General features: G+C 39.6%; 1 protein-coding gene across 2 annotated transcripts in view; it reads right to left on the reverse strand.

The window, feature by feature from the left end:
• Positions 1-19,992, reverse strand: part of ADAMTS12 (ADAM metallopeptidase with thrombospondin type 1 motif 12) — a 181,975-nt gene that overhangs the window by 37,520 nt on the left and 124,463 nt on the right. For both annotated transcript variants that reach the window (XM_042804887.1, XM_042804888.1), the window contains 4 exons: positions 17,135-17,268; positions 9,784-9,904; positions 3,529-3,773; positions 1,999-2,140 (listed from right to left, as the gene is read on the reverse strand). In XM_042804887.1, the coding sequence (XP_042660821.1) occupies positions 1,999-2,140; positions 3,529-3,773; positions 9,784-9,904; positions 17,135-17,268 (642 nt within the window). The remainder of the gene's footprint in view (positions 1-1,998; positions 2,141-3,528; positions 3,774-9,783; positions 9,905-17,134; positions 17,269-19,992) is intronic.

The following is a 19,992-nucleotide window of genomic DNA, read 5'->3' on the forward strand; positions in this document are numbered from 1 at the left end:
TAGCAGATTACATCCTCCTTCAGACCTGTTCAATTACTTTTATAAATATATGTATCTAAGAGGGAAGAGAAACCTTTCCTTTTCTGCAGGTTCCCCTGCAGACTCATGCCAGTAAGTCCACAATCTTGCCTGAAACATATAATTTCTACTTATGTAAAGAGAAAGCCAATGAGGTCAAGAAACATTTATTAAGAGCCCAAAGGCAGTAAACAGGGGAAGCCACTTATTAAATAAAAACTGAAAAAATCCCTATATCCTGCAGCCCTTCATTTAAGTAATCCATGTGGTGGTTAGAAATCAAAGCCAAGTCACACATTTCTTTAGCCAGAAGGTAGTACACAGGGTTATAATTTACTTAGTGGGAAAAAGTTCTGGGAAAAGTGCATCTGATGTAAAAAAACCCCAACATAATATATAGATGAGTAACACTTTTTCCCCTTCCTCTTTTTGTTATCATGCCAATTATTACATTAAACATTATTCACAACTAGGTATCAAAACTAAAACATACAGCATGTAATTAAATAAAATACTTGTTTTGGGTAGCTATTTAAAGACAATGGGTTTTGGTTTTTTTTCTCTGCTAACCAGAAAGCACATGGTGTTTTGTGCTGAAAGGCATTTCTGAAAAAACAAAACAAAACAACAAAAAATAAACCACACAAATATTTGTACAAACATATAAATATATATGGATGTATAAACATCTCTATAATATGTCCATTATATATATCAAAATATTTTTTTGCAACATAGAAATGTTATTGGGATGGGATAATTTACACTACTCTTCTAAAATTCTTCTTTTAATCTTCTAAAATTAAGGCCATACAATGATATTTGTTCAAACCACTGAAAATACATTACTTTAGTGTCTTCCCTGACAGGAAAGATTAAAAAGTTGTTACTCCAGTAATCATCACTGCTTCTAGACTCCCAACTGGATTTGTTACATTTGTTTGTCCTTTTCTTTCCTTGTGGAAAGTAAAGAAAGCAGTAATTATCAAAACTCACCAACAATACCCTAGCATTAGAAAAAGAAAAAGCTTACTTCATGTTGGGTGTTCAGTGGCTGTTCTGTACAGTTTTCACACAGGTGGTCAAAGAACAAGGTTCCCATCCTATCTTCAGGACTCTTTTGTCCAGTGGAACTCAGGAACTAATTCAGATGGAAGGCTGCAATCTCTTCTCCCCAAGTGCAGACTTCCTTTCACACACATTTTTCTCATCTTTTAAAAATTATTCCCACAAAGGATGTATAAAACCCTTTACTTTTGTAAAGAAACCTTAAATCTCTTTATCGTTATTGTTACTTTACTGCAAACATTAATTTCATCTCATTATTCTTTTAACTACTTTAAAGAAAATTTTCTTGCTAGCATTTTCTGTGTTACCAAAGGTGAACTTTTAGACCTGTTGCTAGATCCTACTTCATAGTCGTCACTCTGCTTGTCTGGTTTAACATGCTGCACAGAACTCAAACACAACTGCAGCTGTTCCCAAGCCACTATACTGACCGTGGCAAAGACACAGAAGTTCTCAAGACTGGTTTAAATAAACTAATTATTGAGAAATGCATAAAAAGAATTGTTGCTTATCAAGGCAGGACAGAAATGAACAATATTTTTTGTAGTTAGCATATTGGAAAGACTCAGTAGAGATACAAGAGTAGGTCATAAATTAATATTGCTGGGAAGTAGGGTTATTGTGAACAGTATTGACAACAAATTCTGGGGAAAGAAAACTGTAGTTTTTCATTTTGGTTCACAGAGGCTGAGAATTTCAGGGCAGGTGTTACAGAAACCTATTTGCCTTAAATGATTTAATAATATTTTAATTTAATGCCAAAATATATTTTTGTAATCATGTATTCTGATTTCCCACCAAATGCAGATTAAAGAACCTTACAAGAGGTAAGGACACTGTCTGTGTAATTTAAAGATGAGATTTGCCAGTAATGCAGACAAAAAGTAACAGAAAAGGGAAGTGAGAAATTACCTCTTCCACATGTAACACTGCAAGCTGTCCAGTCTCCATACTGCCAAAAATACTCTGGCTCTCCAATCTCATTCTCGTTACTTTCTTCTTTACGTACAGTATATTCATACTTGATTCCAGGGTTAGTTTCTTGAAAAAGTAACTGGGAAAAGAGTGAATTTTATTTAATTACTTACTATTTTAATAATCTACTGGCCCAAAGCTTTCAGAGATTGAAAACAGAAGAATCAGCAAGCTTTAAAGCTAGCCCATTTTGGAGCCTACTACCAGATCAGAAAAGCAGACTAGCAAAACTTCCATTTGTGTGCTGACAGTGACATATATGTATCTTCCTAAGACACAGTTGCTTGACATGCACTTTTGCAAGCACAGGTGGGAGTAAATGGGTCAGCATAATTAGTATCCTATTGATTGTAAGAAAAGATAATGCAAAGTCCATCCAAGGCACTGCCAAATGTGCTGCTGATTAATAGCTATTCCCTATCACCATTATAAATTATAATTTCCCTAACCTTCTAAAATGACTGTTACAAAACAACTGGTAGGTCAGAAAATTACAGACTTTATTCAGACACTGCTTTAACATTATTTTTCAGTGTTTCTGGATTAAGAAGGAAAATTCCAATTGAGAAGAGCCACTCAAGAAATTTCCCATTTGGCTTATCAAAGGGAGGCAAGAAAAACATCATCAAGGAATAAAAGACTTCAGCAATGAACTTCTACTCTTCCTCCTAATTGCTTCCTTGACCTTGTTGCTGACAGCGAAGACTGAGCAGCCATTAGATGTGCCTTCTCACCAGACATTCAAAGTGTGAAACTGGCTCTCATCACATGCCTAATACTTCTTTTAACTCTATGGTGGATACACAGGCAAACAAGACAGAAAAGATATATTCAGAGAACAAAGGGGCAATTTAAAACTATTTTTGCAGAATTAACAGAAGCTGGTTAGGTTTAAGTCAGAATCTATAAACCAACATAAAAGAAACAAAAGGGAGCAACCTTAGTGGATGCTAAATGGACCCATTTCACTTACCATAAACTCATTTATCCAATGCTGTGTTTTCTTGCTCAGTTTAAGCTGTCATTGCTGTCAGCCCTCCCTAGCTCTCACTGTTCACAGACTGACATCAGCTCCCTTTTTGTGATAAAGTTATTTTTCATCAGGGTCTGGTTCACATCACAGACATGTGTTGGTCTAAGCTGGCACAGGAGATGATGATGTTTGGACAATGGACTGACCAACTATAGGTGGCAGGATCCCTATCCTAGTGGCAGCACTAGGTTATACCGGTCTTTAACAATCATCAGACTATGATACTGGACATCTATCTTCAGTCAGGATGAGAAACCCTCTCAAGCAAGGTGTTTATTTCTCTCCAAAGTAACTCAACTGATTTTTGCAAAACAACATGCAAATAGAGTGGTTTATATACAAACCTACGTATTTTTCCAGCCTTGGTTTCAGAGCCCCAGCACATTCTGCTGCCGTCCAAACTCAGCAGGTTCTGCTAATGACCTCCTGCTTACCTGAATCCATATTGATTCATTGGTGGGTCCTGGAGCAGTCAGATTTTCTAGATCCCCTGTTCTGTCATACTGAAATATCGTGCCTGCCACTTTGTATTCACCATTCCACTGGATGATAAAGCCTCCATTCAGGTAATATTTTTCTGGGTCTTTGCTTCGCACAGCAAGGAAATTTCCTGCTTCCGCAACTTCCATGACTTTGATTCCCCTCGCACCTTTTGGAATTAGCCCAATATCAACGTATCCTAAGAGACAAGAAAGTTTCATGGAGGTGAACAACAAAAATGCCACTGCATTTTACTTATGTATAAGATTATTAAAATATCAGCTTTGCCTGAAAAATATATAGAAATATGCTATCACGGAGCTTGTATTTCAGTTAGTTAATACCGTGACTTTTCAAGCCAGGATTTTCAGTATCAGTTGGGGAATATGAATACACATTGTGTTTAGGCAATGACAGTGGCATTTAGAAGGGATATGGAGTTAAATGATTTTCTGAGCTGCATCAGAGGAAATCTACTCCACAGATAAGCATCAACATCTCCACAGCCATACCCAAGGGCTCTGGCATACTGCAATGTGAGTAATCTGGAGAAATGCCAGGGAGTCCTATCAAGTTAATAGTCTGTTGTGAGAAAGGTCTTTTCAATTTGCAAGCAATGTTTTCATCTCTTACCGATGTATGGGTATGTACATAGTTCCATGTACATTCTCTTAAATCATTTAATTTCTCCATGACTGGTTCCCATAGATAGCCTTGCTACAAAAAACTGTATGTTATTCAAATGCCTCAAATTACTATGATCAGTTAAACACAATTTTATAAACTACTGATTTTCATAAGGAAGTGCCATGGTTCACAGGAAGTTCAACATCTCTTAATGTATAAAGTTATCTGTAAAAAGATATTTTTGGTATATGTGTTAAGAATGAACCCAGAGCAACTATTACAGAATTTTGTTTGCACCACAGGCAATACATGACATCAGGCTCCGTGCTTCTCACCTTACAGGGAACTGATATTGCTATTGCTACTGAACTGTGAAAAAAGAAATCTGAACACAGACTCTGATAGCTTTCTTCCTATTGCTCTGGCTGAACTTTAGAAATTGGATGAATGATAGGTCTACAAGCAGGTGCCTTGGGAGTGTGAGCTGCAGCTTGTGCTGGTTTACTTCAAGATTGAAAGATATGTGGTTCCCCAGTGCTTATCACACACTGCCAAGGTCATGAATTAAATTCTGAGACTCACATCCCATTCACCTTTCTTGAGAAATAAGCCTATCACCTTTGATTGCTCACTCACATAGGTGAGATAAACCACACTGGGCATACTAAGTGATCTTCAATATCAACAGTCTCCACCTACCAGAAGTACTTACATGCTATACAACAACCTGCTGTCATAAAGAAGCGCCTCAAAAGTCTTTAACATCTGAATTTCCTTTGCAGCTCTTTTGTGGGGTGATAAGTATTAGTTCTAATGTCATATGTTGCTTATGGTACAAAAAAGGATCTGCCTACTTCAGGCCCTTCCTAATTACATTAATAATATATAATTATACATGGGGTTTTTTTCAGTGATTAACATTCAAGTGAGAGTTTTCTGGATGTCACCTTTTGCAAATTTCCCAGATTGACTGTGGAAATTCAAACTTTTCAGTCTTTCATAAGTGAAGGGAATAACGAAATCTTGACGATTACTGAGTAACTTCTATTATAAGAAACCAGCAGTCTAGGTCTATTACAAGTAACCAAGGTCTGATGATTCTCCCAAATGTTCTGTTCATTCAGTGCAGAGGAAATGTGTTATGAACACAGTGTGTGGTCATGTAACTAAAAACTTGATTAGAAGGCATAGTCACAAGTGGGCCAAATTAACACAGCATGGAAAATCTTAATTGTGTCACATCCTGACAGCTTGGCTTCGCAACACTGGTGTCCTTTTCCAGTAGGGTTTTGGGTTTTTTTTTGATGTAATCAGAATAGCATTTGTTCAAAGCACAAAGTATGAAAACAATAAAATATAATTTTATTTCTGTTCTAACATAAAAATCTGAACTCTCTTAAGTTTCTGTATAATTACTTTTGTCTGAATTACCTGCTGTTGCTTGTAACCCTGATTTTAAATGTACTGCAACTGTCTGGTGACAGATGTTACCATTTGGTCAATGTATTATACTCCCTTCTCCCTGTCCCTCTCTTTTTTGACTAGCTAAATTACCTCCTGTTTTCCCAGAACCTCACACTAATTCCCAATGAATGTTATCTGCTTTTGAAGCAAAGCTAATCAGCAGCAAGCTTTCAAGTTTGTCACTCAATATAATAAATTTTTGTTTAAAAATTATGTGGATGGTGTTTATGTAATTGTTCCTGGTTATACAGTTTCATCTGATAAGGATCTAGAAAAGTGAGATTCAATAACAGTCAAAATGTCAGCTAACCTACATGCTGTGCTCATTAAATCCTGGAGCATCCATATTGTGGGTGCTACCACACACATGTGAAATGGCAACTCTCAGATGCTATTAATCTTTCCCCTTTTAATTAAAATTAAATATATATGCTCCTAACACGGACAAGCGTACATGAATAAATTCATGCAATCTTTGTTGTAGGGACAGCTCTACCAGGACCAAAGAGCTTGTTTCTCTTTTCCCACTCCTGTGAGAAAGGAGTAATTTCACTCAGGTGATCAGCAAAGTATTGCAGATCAGATGATAATCAGACCTGGCTAGTTCTCCTTATCACAATAGCTCCCATCCTGCTCTCCAGTTTGTTGTATCTGCAAGCTTCTCTCCTTAAAAATACACACTCCTGAGGCATGATTTTCATCTAAGCCGGGCTCTACACACTACCACAAGAATATTATGTTGAAAACAGCACAGGCTCCTGGTGGCATATCGGGTTTGCAAGTCAAGGTATGGTTGCATGGAGCCTTCCCATGGAATAGAGGGAGCGCTGCAGTGTGTGACAGTAAATAGAAAAAAACTTGCGGTCTAGAGACAGTCTTGTGAGGATCCAGGAGACCTTCCAGTCCCTCAGATCAGTATTTGCATCATGGCTACGTCCAGACTCCATCGCGGGGATAGGTTCAGGCACCTACCGGACCTCTGTCTGCACTTTAGTTGCATGAAAAGGAAACAGGGGTTGCAGGGAGATCATGGCACATGTCAATTCAGTCCCAGCCAAGTTGGTCATGAGATAGCAGGACCAGGATAACCCTCCAGGTTAGGGCAAGCACAGCAACAGTTTCCTTGTTTGCCCATCACTTTGCCCTTCACAGGAGTGACATGCATCTAATCTTGTCTTCCGACTGGCAGAGTAAGACACTTCCACCCCTTTTGTACAATCCCTCATTCCCTAATTTTCACAAATTTAAATGAATTGTCCCCTTGCTACTGAAAGCTGGAAAATTAATTTCCCCCTACACACACAAAAGGGTAAAGACAGGACAATTACCTGTCCTTCTGACCACTGTTTGTTGCCTAGCTACTACTCCTTCCCAGGCAGATCCCTTTGTCTGGTCCCCGCAACCTTATTCCCCCTTTTTATTACCCATTTTTTCCACATTCCCTGCACTTGCCACAAACCCCTAAACCCCTGTCCTTTGTGCCTCAGTGTTTCTCCTACCCCAATGCTTCTCCTCATCCAGTAGCACAATTTATTCTCCTTCCAACAGAGTTTGCACACCTTGCAAACATTCTGCTGTACACAGTAACGCTCCTTTGCAGTCATCACAACAACACAAATGCGAACAGGGATTCTGACTTTCAAGTATTCTACCTCAAAATAAAAACAGACTTCTACCTACAACAGGAGAGCTTATGCCTTCTTTGCCCAGGCAAAAATCTTGCTTTTCAATGCCCTGCTCAGGTTGCAACCTTGCTGCCATTAGAGTTCTGCTGAAACAATGTAAATGATTTTCAAGCAAACCTTCTGAAAGCAAGGTGCAGACCAGGTACTTGCTAATATTAGTGTCAACAGCTGAGACCATTTGTGCACATCAGACCTTTGATTTGTTTCCTATCATGAAACTGTAATGGAATCCATTACACAGATGATGCTGCCATTCCTGTGGCTGTGTTGGGAGCCCATGGACCACTATTCCCATCTTGCATCCACAGGAAAGACAAAGAATTTTAAAGAAAATCCAAGTAATAATACAAATTTTAAAACTTCTCTATCTGAACATGAGGCAGTAAGAGTTTAGGTAAAGCTGATCACCCTGCCCTGCAGTGAAAGGTTGAATTATTAAAACTCTTTTCTAGCATTTCATTAGTCTGACCTGGCAACTTTGTCAACTTTCAGACAGAACATTCACCGCTGCAACGCTAGATCCAAGAAACGTACTGCTGGACTCAGGTTCTGAGTAAAGCTTTAAATTAAAATGTATTCCTTTGATTTTCTATTTCTCTGTGCCACTAAACATAGAAAACTTCAGATATTTCTTGCCAGTGACTGGCAGTATGCTTTGGTCCGGTTTTGTTATCTAAACTGAATTTATGAGCCTGAAGCATTTATGTTTACATAACTTGTTTGGTAGCCACTCTGCCATAAACCTGTACTGCAAGACAGAACACCACAGTATCTGTCAGAGACAAAATGAAGTCAGATACTATGAACAAAACCATTTTCCTATTCTAACACCTGTGAATATCAGCTAGATCCATATATTGTCTTTAAAGCTGAAGAGCCCACCAATCTCTACCTTTCCTGACACTTTTCCTTATTTTTTCTGCAGTGGGGTTAACGTCTGTAGAAGGGAAAGAATCTGCAGAAACAATCAACTTTTTACTGAATCTAAAGAAAGCTATGAAATAATTGTGCTTAACACTCAGTATCTCTCAGCAGTATCTGTTAGTGAGGCTTACTGAATCTTGGGGAAAGGAAAACTAAGTGAAGATAAAACACAAAAAGAATTTAAATAAAATGAGAGGCACTTATCCTCCCATGTATTACAGTACTGGATCTTTTTAGTAAAACTGTTATCTGAAAACAAACCGCATCATCTGCAGACTTGGAAAATCCACACACAGTCAAAGGCAGAACGAATTTTAGAGTAGCAGAAGCAAAAGGCTGGAGGATTACTGTAATATTGGAAGAGAGGGTTCTCTAGATTTTCCTTTGTAAATGTCACACACATATACAACCTACACTGATGCATGGTTGTAGGCACCTTCACAGTTCACCTGTGGGATACGGAGTGGAGGAAAGCAAATCCAAGCACACCGTACAGAAAAAACCTGAAATATTAAAGGTGCTTTCCCCCCAGACTTTGGGAAATCTCATCAAACCAGCTTTAAATTGTTAGTACAAATCATATTTGTGCCAATCAGAATTATTTTATGAAAAAAACCACACAAACCCAAAAGCCAGCCAAAGGCACACCTCCACCACAGTTTCTCCCTCCTCACTAGCATGGTACCAATTACTGCTCTTGAGGTGTCTAATTTCTGCACCAGCCTCTTTCTTCAGTCACAGACCTCGCTCTAAGCACACGCTCCAGTGCCCTCTCTTTTCACCTGTCTCCCTGTTGTCCTGGTTTCTCTTTCAAAGCTATTCGTCCTGGCTGCCTCTTCCATCTCCATCTGACCACCATGGTTCTCATTTAGTTTTAAGTCTCCTATTCCGTCTTCTAGACTCTCTGGCTCCCATTCATCCCACACAAGGCAACTTAAAGCCTGATTTTCTCACTGCCATCAGTAAAGAAAGGCTCAGTCCTCCAGTTGCTGATTCAGACCACTTTAACCCTGTATGAAGTTACTCTTCTCCCCTTTCAAGCCAGAGGCATCTCACAGAAAACTTAGAGCATCCAGAAGTGCAAAGTTCTGCATGGGGAAGAGATGGCACATGATCACCAGAGCCAATGGTATCAGATTTATGACACTTCTAAATTAATCCCAAAACCACTCCAGCATTTTCATGGTGTTTTACACTGTCCAAAGATTTGGTCCAGATTTTCCAAAGTGGTAAATTACATTCATTTTGTAAATGCACTTGTTATTTTGGGTTTTATTATTATCTGTGTACTTGCATAGGGCCTGTCGGTCTCTGACATAATTTTTATTAGAAAAAGTGAGCTTAAAAAGCACAGATCACAGATCTTTTCTAGCAAAAGCATGATTCAATGTCTATTTACAATTTCCTACACAGATTGATCACTCAGTTTGCAATGAGAAGCACTTAATCCTTTTCATGTAGAAAAATTACTTCACCAACTGAAGAGTTTAAAAGAGGAACCCATTTTACCAAATCCTTCACTTTGATTAAACATCATCTTCACTGTACGACAAGCAGAGCCATCTCCTAGGCAAACTCCACACTGGTCTTCAGTTGCATTGGAATTTATCTCATAATCACAGCCAACAGTCTAGAAGGAAAAACAGTTTCAGAATAAATGTGGCCTCCACAATTAAATACTCAGACTTCATGTATTGCTGCCTTCAAGTGTACTCTGCTCTTCTGAGATGGGGGAGAATCAAATTTGTGGAAGAGTATACATCATATATAAACAAACTAATAGTAGAGATTGTTATATGTAGGTCAAACTTATGTGTATTATATGAAGGTGAAAAACAAACAAACAAGCAAAAAACCACAAGTCATGAAACATACAGTTGTAACCAGTTACTTGAGATGGAAACATGCCACCCAGATGGCCTCAATATCTAAGATTGGCCAATACATCTAGGATTTGTGTCTGCTCTCTTACGTTGTAGACACATCCATGGATTCCCTGGAGTACAATGCAGTAACAGAACTGAAATCTCTGTGTCAGCTTTTTGTGGCCATCAGACAGTGCAGAACGTCTGCTGCAGTCAAACCCCCTGGTAAAAGAAACTCTTCAGCAGGCATGAAGTTGTATACCCATGACAGCTGCTCTTGCAGCTTACCAGCATGGGGGAATGGGTCAAGATTAAGTTCTGGTAAAGACTGAATTTCCAGTTCAAGCTTGCTACAGGGAGGAAATGAGAGAAAAATGTATTCATACTGAGTCAGGACAAAGCTTCCTTGCCCAAACCAAAAATTCTGTGCACTAATGCCTTTAAACTTCAGCAAAATCTTCATTTGGCTTTGGGGTGGTTTTTGCATCTCTCTAAAAATAAGCAAGGTTGTAGGACACAATCTAACATCCAACACTTGATGGTTGTTAATAGTATCTAAGATATTCGGAGGCCTGTGATTCAGATGAATAGCCATAAGTCTGGTGGTATGTAAAGTGCTTCTCAGCAAATTTTTCTCAAAATAAGCTTTCAGGTGCGATACCTGACAACTTCTCTGACACCCCTTTGATGTATGAAAATCTGGATATCCCCTCTTTTGATTCTGATCTTATTTTACTTTCAGTACTTCAGCTACTGTAATCTTCTGTAAGCTTCTGACAGGAAAATCCTGAGTAATCTAGGTATAAAGGCTCCTGCATTCTCCAATATTTTTCCTGTCATTTTCAACTCAAGAATCACCTGAACTTTTCCTCTATGCACCAGTGATTTAATGAACACCTAGAGAAGCTGCAAAAATGGAAGCAAGGAAAGGCCTCAAGTTACAAATGGTGCTAAACCGTGTCACTTTCATTTTTACAGAGGATTCAAAAAAGACTGATCTATCACTTAATGCCAACACTTAGCCAGCACCTTTGATACCTGCTCTGAAAAACAATGGCCATGCCAAAAGGTTCTGCAGCAGCCTCAGCTTCTATCTCCTTTCAGCAAAGACTACTTTCAAAAAAAGGGAAGATTTTGTAATGTCTTTCACATATCTTGGCACCAAAGATCATGTTTATGAGCAGTACAGAATGTTACAGAAATAAGCACACGTTAAGAAGGTGACTATAATTTTGCTCCCAAGCATGTACCTATTTGACCAAGGATGGATTTAATGAAGTATTTAAAGTACACAGATGACACTGCACTAAGTGCAGGATGCTTCTTTATCTTGCCAGGAGCTCAGATCTGACTCTTCACCTGCTATCCACAGATGCACTGCAGTTTGCATTTAACACTTCCTAAGAATTTAAAGATGTAGGTGTGTAGCTTCTCTTAAAAAGATACATTCCTCAGTGTATTTTCTGTACTACTAGATCATGTACACACAATTAGTAAAGTCATTGTTATCAAGTTTATTGTTAGACTTGAGAAGTAACCAGCCTCTCTGGGGAGTCCTGAAAATTGAAGTTTATTTTCTGTTCTATGTATATATTCACTATTAAACAGAAAGTCGGGAAAAATCTGGAAATGGAACCCTTGCACTTCACGTTCTGCTATTAAAAAGTATTATTAATGAGTGTTTTGCAGCTTCTCTTTTGAACTTCTTAAAAAAAAGACTTGTCTTCCCATTTTATCATTTTTGTGAGATTATTTTCCAGTAAAAAATGCATGTTCTCAAAAAGGTTTTGATCATCTTTATTTACTGTTCATGCTTGTTTGAGTGGTTGGACTCAGAAGTAGTTTATCTACTTCGGGCTGTCAATCAGACATTTTGAAATTAACATCACTGTGAGTACTGTGTAGAGTAAAAATCCCCAAACCCTGCACAAATTAGTCCTGAACTACTGCACTGACATTAGCAAATGAGCACAGTGACAGCACCACAGTATCATCACCTTCTTGCCTCTGGGGTGCCAATTAGTGTCTCTGCATGGGCAGTGTCTCTGTATCACCTCAGTCAGAATCAGCTCAGATCTTTCCCACTTGGCCATACATCTCCATTAGCAACATATCCATGGCATCAAAACGTGACACCATTATAACATGAAGGGAATCCCTCTGTCCCCTCCAGTTATAACCACAGAAGCTTGTATTTTGTTTTTCCTCTGATATTTGACCCATAGTTTGTATCTGTTCAGACATCACAGTCTCACCTATTACATGCAGCAGGGTAGGGTGCAGGGATCCCCAAGGATGAGGCACTGCAGACAACTGTGGCAGAGCAGGCAATTTACTGTGTCACAGTAAAAAAAGCCTTAATTTTATTCCCTAGCTCTGGGGTGCTGCTGGTGTTGCAATGACTTTCCTATCTAGCACCAGGGCCCCATCTTACAAGGCCATTAATGACCATCACAAAGTGTATAGTCTCATGTGTCAGAATAAACAGCTCCAGCAGTCATTCAAAGTACATTTATATGAACTTTAATTTCCACGCCATGTTTTACTTTCCTGCTCCAGTGAATATCACATTATTTTTGTCATCCATTAGAATAATTTCTAGATGCTTCCTCCTCCCTTTTTCTTGCTTTCCTCATCCTTCTAGGTATACAGTAGCCACATTTTTTAAAACTGCCTTAAATAATGTGCCTCAAATTTCTGCCAAATTGCCTGTTAAAAATAGATCTGGAGACTAAATGCAGATTATAAAACATAAAAAAATGCAGCAGCAATTAAGCTCTGTTCTTTTGCATACATATGTCCTTGTGCACCCTCTGCCTGTGAAACATGCTGTGCCACAGCAACCACCGTGTGCAGTGCAAATTAGAATCCATCCATGCAGCCCTTTGCCGTTGCCCCATTCAGCAAGAGCCTTTCTGATGCACTTGAGACTAGCTTTATTTCTGGTCCCAGACACAGTGCGGAGGCAGAAATAACGACCTGAATTTCCTGGCTGCATTACAGGAAGAAGAAACAATTTCCTTCCTGCTGCTTAGTGACTAATGGGAAAACAGCCAGAGATATTACCCTTTTGCCACTTCCAGAGGAAAAAACTTTTGTGTCAGATTGGCAGTGGGGGGCAGATACAAAAAGACACTGAAGGGTACTGACTGCATGTACTGACTGAATATCAGTTATGTGGATGCTACATTGTGCTTTTAAGCTCTTTCTTCCGTTTGCCTCCCCCACTGGTCTGCAAATAAAGAAATCATGTTCATGTCATGTTGGCCATGCCATTGCCTTGAATGGAGAGAACTGTGTCCTGATGTGCCTATTTCTCCTATAATTTGTTTAGATGGGTCTGAATCAATGTCCTGTCAGGGTAGCAGTGGGAGGAAGAGACTGAATCATAGTGAGAGGTAGTAAAGCTACTACAAAAAGTCTGAGATGTATAATCTGATTTTCAGCAAGAGAAAAACCCATTTTCCTCCCTAATGCTACACAGCTATGTAATTCTCCAATACAATGTTAGCCTCTCAACATAACAGCTGTGAATTAGCACAGAGAACATCTCACAGATTTGCATGACTGACAGTCATTTAAGCCTATTAAAATTCTGTTTGAAGATGAATGCTTGCTAGAAGACAGCGGAGATGCCACTTCCTCCACTCTCAGTGTTTGCACACTCTCAGTGTATACACCATGTAAGCCTTCACTTTTAGATGATGCCACGGCTTGTATTTAACTAAACTCCTCAGTGTGTATTAGTGGTCAACAAACATAGTCTAGCGGCAGCATCTTTGCTTATGAACACTGTGGGAGTGATTGACTGCTCTAGTAAGAATTAGAGTGTACTTCTGATGTATAATTTAAAATATGGGAAGATAGGATATGTGTTTCAAAGTGACACTCAATGTATGAGTGCAGAGGAATACAGTTAAATAGCAAACTAGTCATGGGATATCTTGATGATTTTAGATTAAATTACTGACAGATCTTGCTGACCTCCTCCACTCAAAGCTGTTTATAAGTCAGGTATCATGACAGGAGGTTGTCTAAGAAGGTACCTGAAGGAAGGCCAGGCTAGGTGCAAACGCAATAAAAGGATTAAGGGGACTTCATCTCTCATCTACTTATTAGCATCACCAATAACTAAACATGGTTGCAACTGCAGGCACGTAGCTTTGAGATACCCCTTTGCAGCCACTGGTTCTAGCACTGAGTGGTTTAACAGCATTGTATGTGTTTAGGGAACAAGTCTTCTGTGTAAGGACAAAGCTGAGAGAGGACCCAGCTATTTTTATATGCCAGGCCCTCAAATGAGTAAACAAGTGTGGATTGCCTTTGCATTGACAAGGCAAGTTCTAAAGGAATACCATTCCAACAACACCTCACTGGTAGGGCTTCCTTCTGCACTCAGGGATAGACAGCACTGCTGAAAATTAGGAGCCATATATTGGACACATTGCAAGGACCAAGTGAATCAGTGTTTGTGTCTGTACTTACTTCCCGTTTGAAGATGCACATTATGGCTTTGCCAAGGTGGCTAGGAAAGCATCCGGTGTACCTCAGGTAGCTAAAATCAGGCATCTCAATCCACATTTAGCCATCAAGATAAGATCAATTTCTCTGACTGCTCTGAATAAAACCATGGCAAACTGCAAAATCAGACTGAAATTGGCTTAATTTAGGAGATTAAATTCTTGATTGAATCTGAGTCTATCTATCTGGTTTTGACATAACTACCAGGAAAACTCTGAAATTGGTTGTTAAAAACTAGCTACTCTGCACACCAACAACATGTGAGCAATATGGACAGTGGATCTAACATACATAATCTCAATGTTTTAATTTTTTGCTCCATTTCAGATCTAAATGAAGTGTTATTTTAGTACTCAGAACAAATGTGAAGTGCTTTTGTGAGATAAAGTACTGAAAACATGAACAGGGCTTTAATAGGCATCAGCTCTAACTTTGTGAACTTTTTCACATCATTAGCAAAACATTGCTATCAGAGTACAAGAATGATGTACCAGATTAATTAAATCAATTTCCAGATGTATTCATCGTGACCTGTAATGTATATGTTAGTGTTTAACTTGCTCGACTAAAATACTAATAAATTATATGGAAATACTTGAGAAAGCTTCTCCTCAAGTGTTATGTTAGGTACCAATTTCAGATAAAATCACATTGTCTTTCAGAAATATGAACTATTTGGGTTACCTATTCATGATTTGGACTCTTTTGTAGCAGTTGCATGATAATACTGTTCACTCTGTGATTCTGAAATGAAACCTGTTTGCCAGAAGATGTGAAGCACTAGTCAACATGTGAAATGATGACAAAACTGTATTTATGATGGCACCAGTATCTTGAAGGAAATTTTTCAGGAAGGCTTTGAGTCCCCAGATCTATTAATGTTAGAGTATATCTAGTATCTATAAATTGCAATTAGAATTATATTTCCCTTCACCTCCTATTTATCACTTCTGATTAATTAAGTTTTGATGTTTCTAAAATAGGTATAAATGTAGACTGTCACAGGTAAGGTTCATTACAGAAAGTATATGGAAACTAAAATTAACCTTAGTGATCCCAGTACATTTGGGCTGGAAATCAGAAAACAGAAGTGTAACATTACAACGACAGCCTTCTGAGTTCAGCTCTTTGCCTCTTCCAAGTAAAGGTCAAAAGCACTGATATCGTATGCAACATTTACTAAACATTTCAATATGCTAAAGATGTGTTTCCATCCGGCTTGACCTGCTCAAGGCCAAGTCAGGTCTTTTACCATCACAGTTAAAAGGCCCATCCTGGCTCTCAGCAAGGTCAAGCAGAATCTCTTCACTGTGAATTTGAGCAGGGTCTTGGTAACTCCCTTTCACAAATGCATGTCCTGCAAGGAAACTTAAATCTTTTATTGCTGCTCTCTGACACATTGGCATTCTGCTAAAACAGAAAGTCTTCAGAGAGGCTATACCAATGACCTATTAAAAATGTGGAGTTTCCATCATTAGAAGTCTTTAAGAAAAGAATGTGAAAAATGTCAAAAAGTAACATGATTTTGTAAAGGAATGAAACAGATGACTTCTTAAGGTCCCTTCCAGTTGAATTTTTATATGATTCAATGACTTAAGACATACAATCCCAAGATCCCTATGGCAAGCTAATGTAGTTTCTGTAAGACACCAAGTCCTGCTTTTGTTTCCAAAGATGATAAAAGGCAAAAAAGCTATCAGGCTTCAAGGGGGTACCAGATAAAAATCCCCAGTTTGAAAAAATAAACTGTATTTGTAAATACATCTCCGAGAAGTAAAATACTCATTTTATTTATAGGAAATTCACTAAAACCAATGTTAAGGCTGTGGGTGTTACAGCACTTACAGAACACACCTTCAAATGGCACAAATGCACACATCATCCTGAAAACCTACTATCACCATGCAGAATATGCATAGCACTTTATACTTATTTTCAATAAGCAGAACATTATTGAACCATATACTTTGTGTTTTCCCGTTATCTTATTGTACACCGTTATCTGAATTACTCTTGTAAACTAAAATAATTTTTACTGCCCTCAAGTGCAAACGTTTGATTCTATTACAAGTCAGTTCAAAACTGCTACATAATGTGTATATGTTAAACTTAATTTTCATAAAAAAGCAGAGTGGTGACACCAATTACAACCCTAAAGCTACAATCCTTTGTAAAAATATCTCATCAGAAACAAACAGATTTTCTTAAATTGATGTTTTAAAATAATGGGAGAAGAGAGAAGTTAATAGGCACCAAAAGTAATTAGCACTCAGTCTAACGGATTCATTAAAAAGGATGGAAACAACTCCTATGTCTACTTGCAAAAGCTGTTTCTATAAGCTTGTTTCCATTATCATTAAAAATGTGATAAATTGCAGTACTTGGCCTTGATCCTCAAAAATTTTGTTAAACACTTTCCCATAACTTTATAAAATAAAATCATAGAGAAAGAAACATGCAAACATACCCAATACCTTACACATGCCATTAATACAGATATCTCGGCTGTGCCTTCCTTCAAAGCAAGGAGTTCCATCAGTGACTGCATCAAGCATCTTCTCTGAAAAATGGCCATCTATTGGGCGACAGTGGAGCTCACAGGGGTTTGCTGAAAGGAAAACAAGGATACCTCATCAGAAAATACTTCTGCAGGATGTTGAACTGTAATGCACAGGGAATGACAGTATGTCTTTACTGCACCATCCACTCACTTTCCCTGGCATTTGACAGAAATGGCCTAAGTAGAAGCAGTTTGCAGAGCCAGGGTTGTACTGCTAACAGAGTGACACAGGCCTGATAAATGCCACTTGTGAATTTTTAGGAAGCAGCTGGAGGCTGGTGCCCTCACACCTCCATACTCTCCATCACTGACACATTAACAGCCAGCTGGCTGATTCGAGCAGTGATGAGGCTGTCAGCTCTGATGGCGAAAGGGATGGGAAATCAACCAAACCAACTGTCATTAGTGAGGGGAAAGGAGCAATCTGGGGGTGAGATTGCCAAGGACACTGACAAGCAACAGTTTTCTGTCAGCTGATGACTGAGTGATTTCAGAGATGACTTATAACTGCTCATCACTGCTATCAGCCTCTGTCAGGGAGCAGTCTAAATGGTTGCTTCTGATCTTCTGCATGTCAGTGGAATGTCACATCACTGCTTATTTTCAGCTATCTGCAGGCACTTAACAAATTATTTCAAACAGTGGACTTTTTTCCTGCTTGTCAACTTATAAAATGGGGATAATACTGGCAGGCTTGCCAGACCCAGGCTGCTCTTGAATCGATGTGCATGGAAGCAACAGGAAAGAGAAAATCTGTAGCAAAAGCAACCTGTGGGTCTCTGAAACAAACTTCTGCAACAGACCAGCCTTAGTCTATTCCATACATGGAGTAAGAAGAGCCAAACACACACTGCACTGCCTCATAGACACTGGCCCTTGGGAATGGGCAGTTCCGAAACTCAGGCTTTGGAGAGTCAAAGGACACTAGTTTGACAAATAAATTGTGTACATGGAGCATAAGTCAGAACTGAAACCAGTGCCGAAGCAAAGACAGATATAATCCCTGCCCTTTATCAATTCCTGGAAACCCTCCAGCAGAGCCAGAGTTATTTGACTGAAAAAAAATCATCCACTGTCACATCAATGAGGGACAGCAACAGAGGACCTGTGTTCTGGTTTTGGTCTATGCCAAGAACCCAGTCTAGCCAGGTGTTAAAGCAATTTGTTCATGCTGAGCAAAGCAGTGGGCGTTAAAACTGCCAGTCAGTAAAGACTTCAAGGCACCTTTATTGAACCATTTTAATACAATCTCCCTGTGTGCTGCAGAGGTGCCTCTGCTGAGTGACAGTTTCATCCTGTGCTTGACAGAGCTGACAAAACTGTTCCCTTGGTCTCAGGGGGACGCAGAGTAACTATATATCTTCTACAACCTGGCTAATGAATTTATTTCTTTCTCCCCCTTCTCCTTTGTATACCTGGCTTGTGTCATACGAAGAACTGTGTCTAAAATTAGAGGAATTTCTAGTAATGAGAGAAATTAAAACTTTTGGTAAGGCAAAGAAACTACATAATTTCCTATAAACAGGTTTATTCTTTTGAAGGGGTATATTTGCTCTCATCACTCTGGCTTTTACAGCACCAACATATACACACCACCATGCAGTGCTCCAAAGTGATAGCAGCTCCTGCCCCCAAAGTGCTTGCAGCTCAAGGACTGAAACCTATACAGCCTGAGCTTTAAAACTATGAGTCTCATTCACATAAACAGGATCTCTGCAGAACTGAGATCCAAAAAACTAAAAAAGAGACGCTACAGGAAATCCAAAACTTTAATGAGGAGTTTTTTGTTTTCCCTCCTGTCAGTAGAGCTAAAATGGCATCTTAGGACTGACAACAATGCTGAGCTTGTAGCTTCTCAAAGAAAGATGTCTTCGTAAAGGGCAACAGAGTGGTTAGAGGCACAGGACACAAATGGACCAAGGCTATAAAACCGGTGGAATTCAAAGAATCATATAATAGAATCACAGAACTGTTTGGGTTGGAAGAGACAATAAAGATCACCTACTTCCAACCCCCCTGCCACAAGCAGGGACACCTTCCCCCAGCCCAGGTTGCTCAAAGCCCCGTCCAGCCTGGCCTTGAACCCTTCCAGGGAGGGGGCAGCCACAGCTTCTCTGGGCACCCTGTGCCAGGGCCTCACCACCCTCACAGGGTGATAAGAATTTCTTCCTTACATCTAACCTAAATCTACCCTATTTCAGTTTAAAACCGTTATCCCTTTGTCCTATCACTACATGCCCTTGCAAAAAGTCCCTCTCCAGCTTTCTTGTAGGCCTCCTTTAAGCACTGGAAGGCCACTATAAGGTCTTCCCAGAGCTTTCTCTTCTCCAGGCTGAACAGCCCCAACTCTCTCAGCCTGTCCTCATCGGGGAGGTGCTCCAGCCCCCTGATCATCTTTGTGGCCTCCTCTGGACCCACTCGAGCAGGTCTGTGTCCTTCTGATGTTGGGGGCCCCACAGCTGGACACAGTACTGCAGGGGGGTCTCACCAGAGCAGAGCAGAGGGGCAGAATCCCCTCCCTCGACCTGCTGGCCACACTGCTCTTGATGCAGCCCAGGACACAGCTGGCTTTCTGGGCTGTGCACACACAATGCCAGCTCATGTCCAGCTTTTCATCTACCAGTACCCCAAAGTCCATCTCTGCAAGGCTGCTCTCAATCCCTTCATCCCCTAGCCTGTAGTGACACCGGGGGTTGCCCTGACCCATGTGCAGGACCTTGCACTTGGCCTTGATGAACTCCATGAGGTTTGCACAGGCCCACCTCTCCACCC

The sequence above is a fragment of the Tyto alba genome, unplaced genomic scaffold (assembly GCF_018691265.1).
Source record: "Tyto alba isolate M040663 unplaced genomic scaffold, T.alba_DEE_v4.0 Super-Scaffold_42, whole genome shotgun sequence".
Taxonomy (NCBI): domain Eukaryota; kingdom Metazoa; phylum Chordata; class Aves; order Strigiformes; family Tytonidae; genus Tyto; species Tyto alba.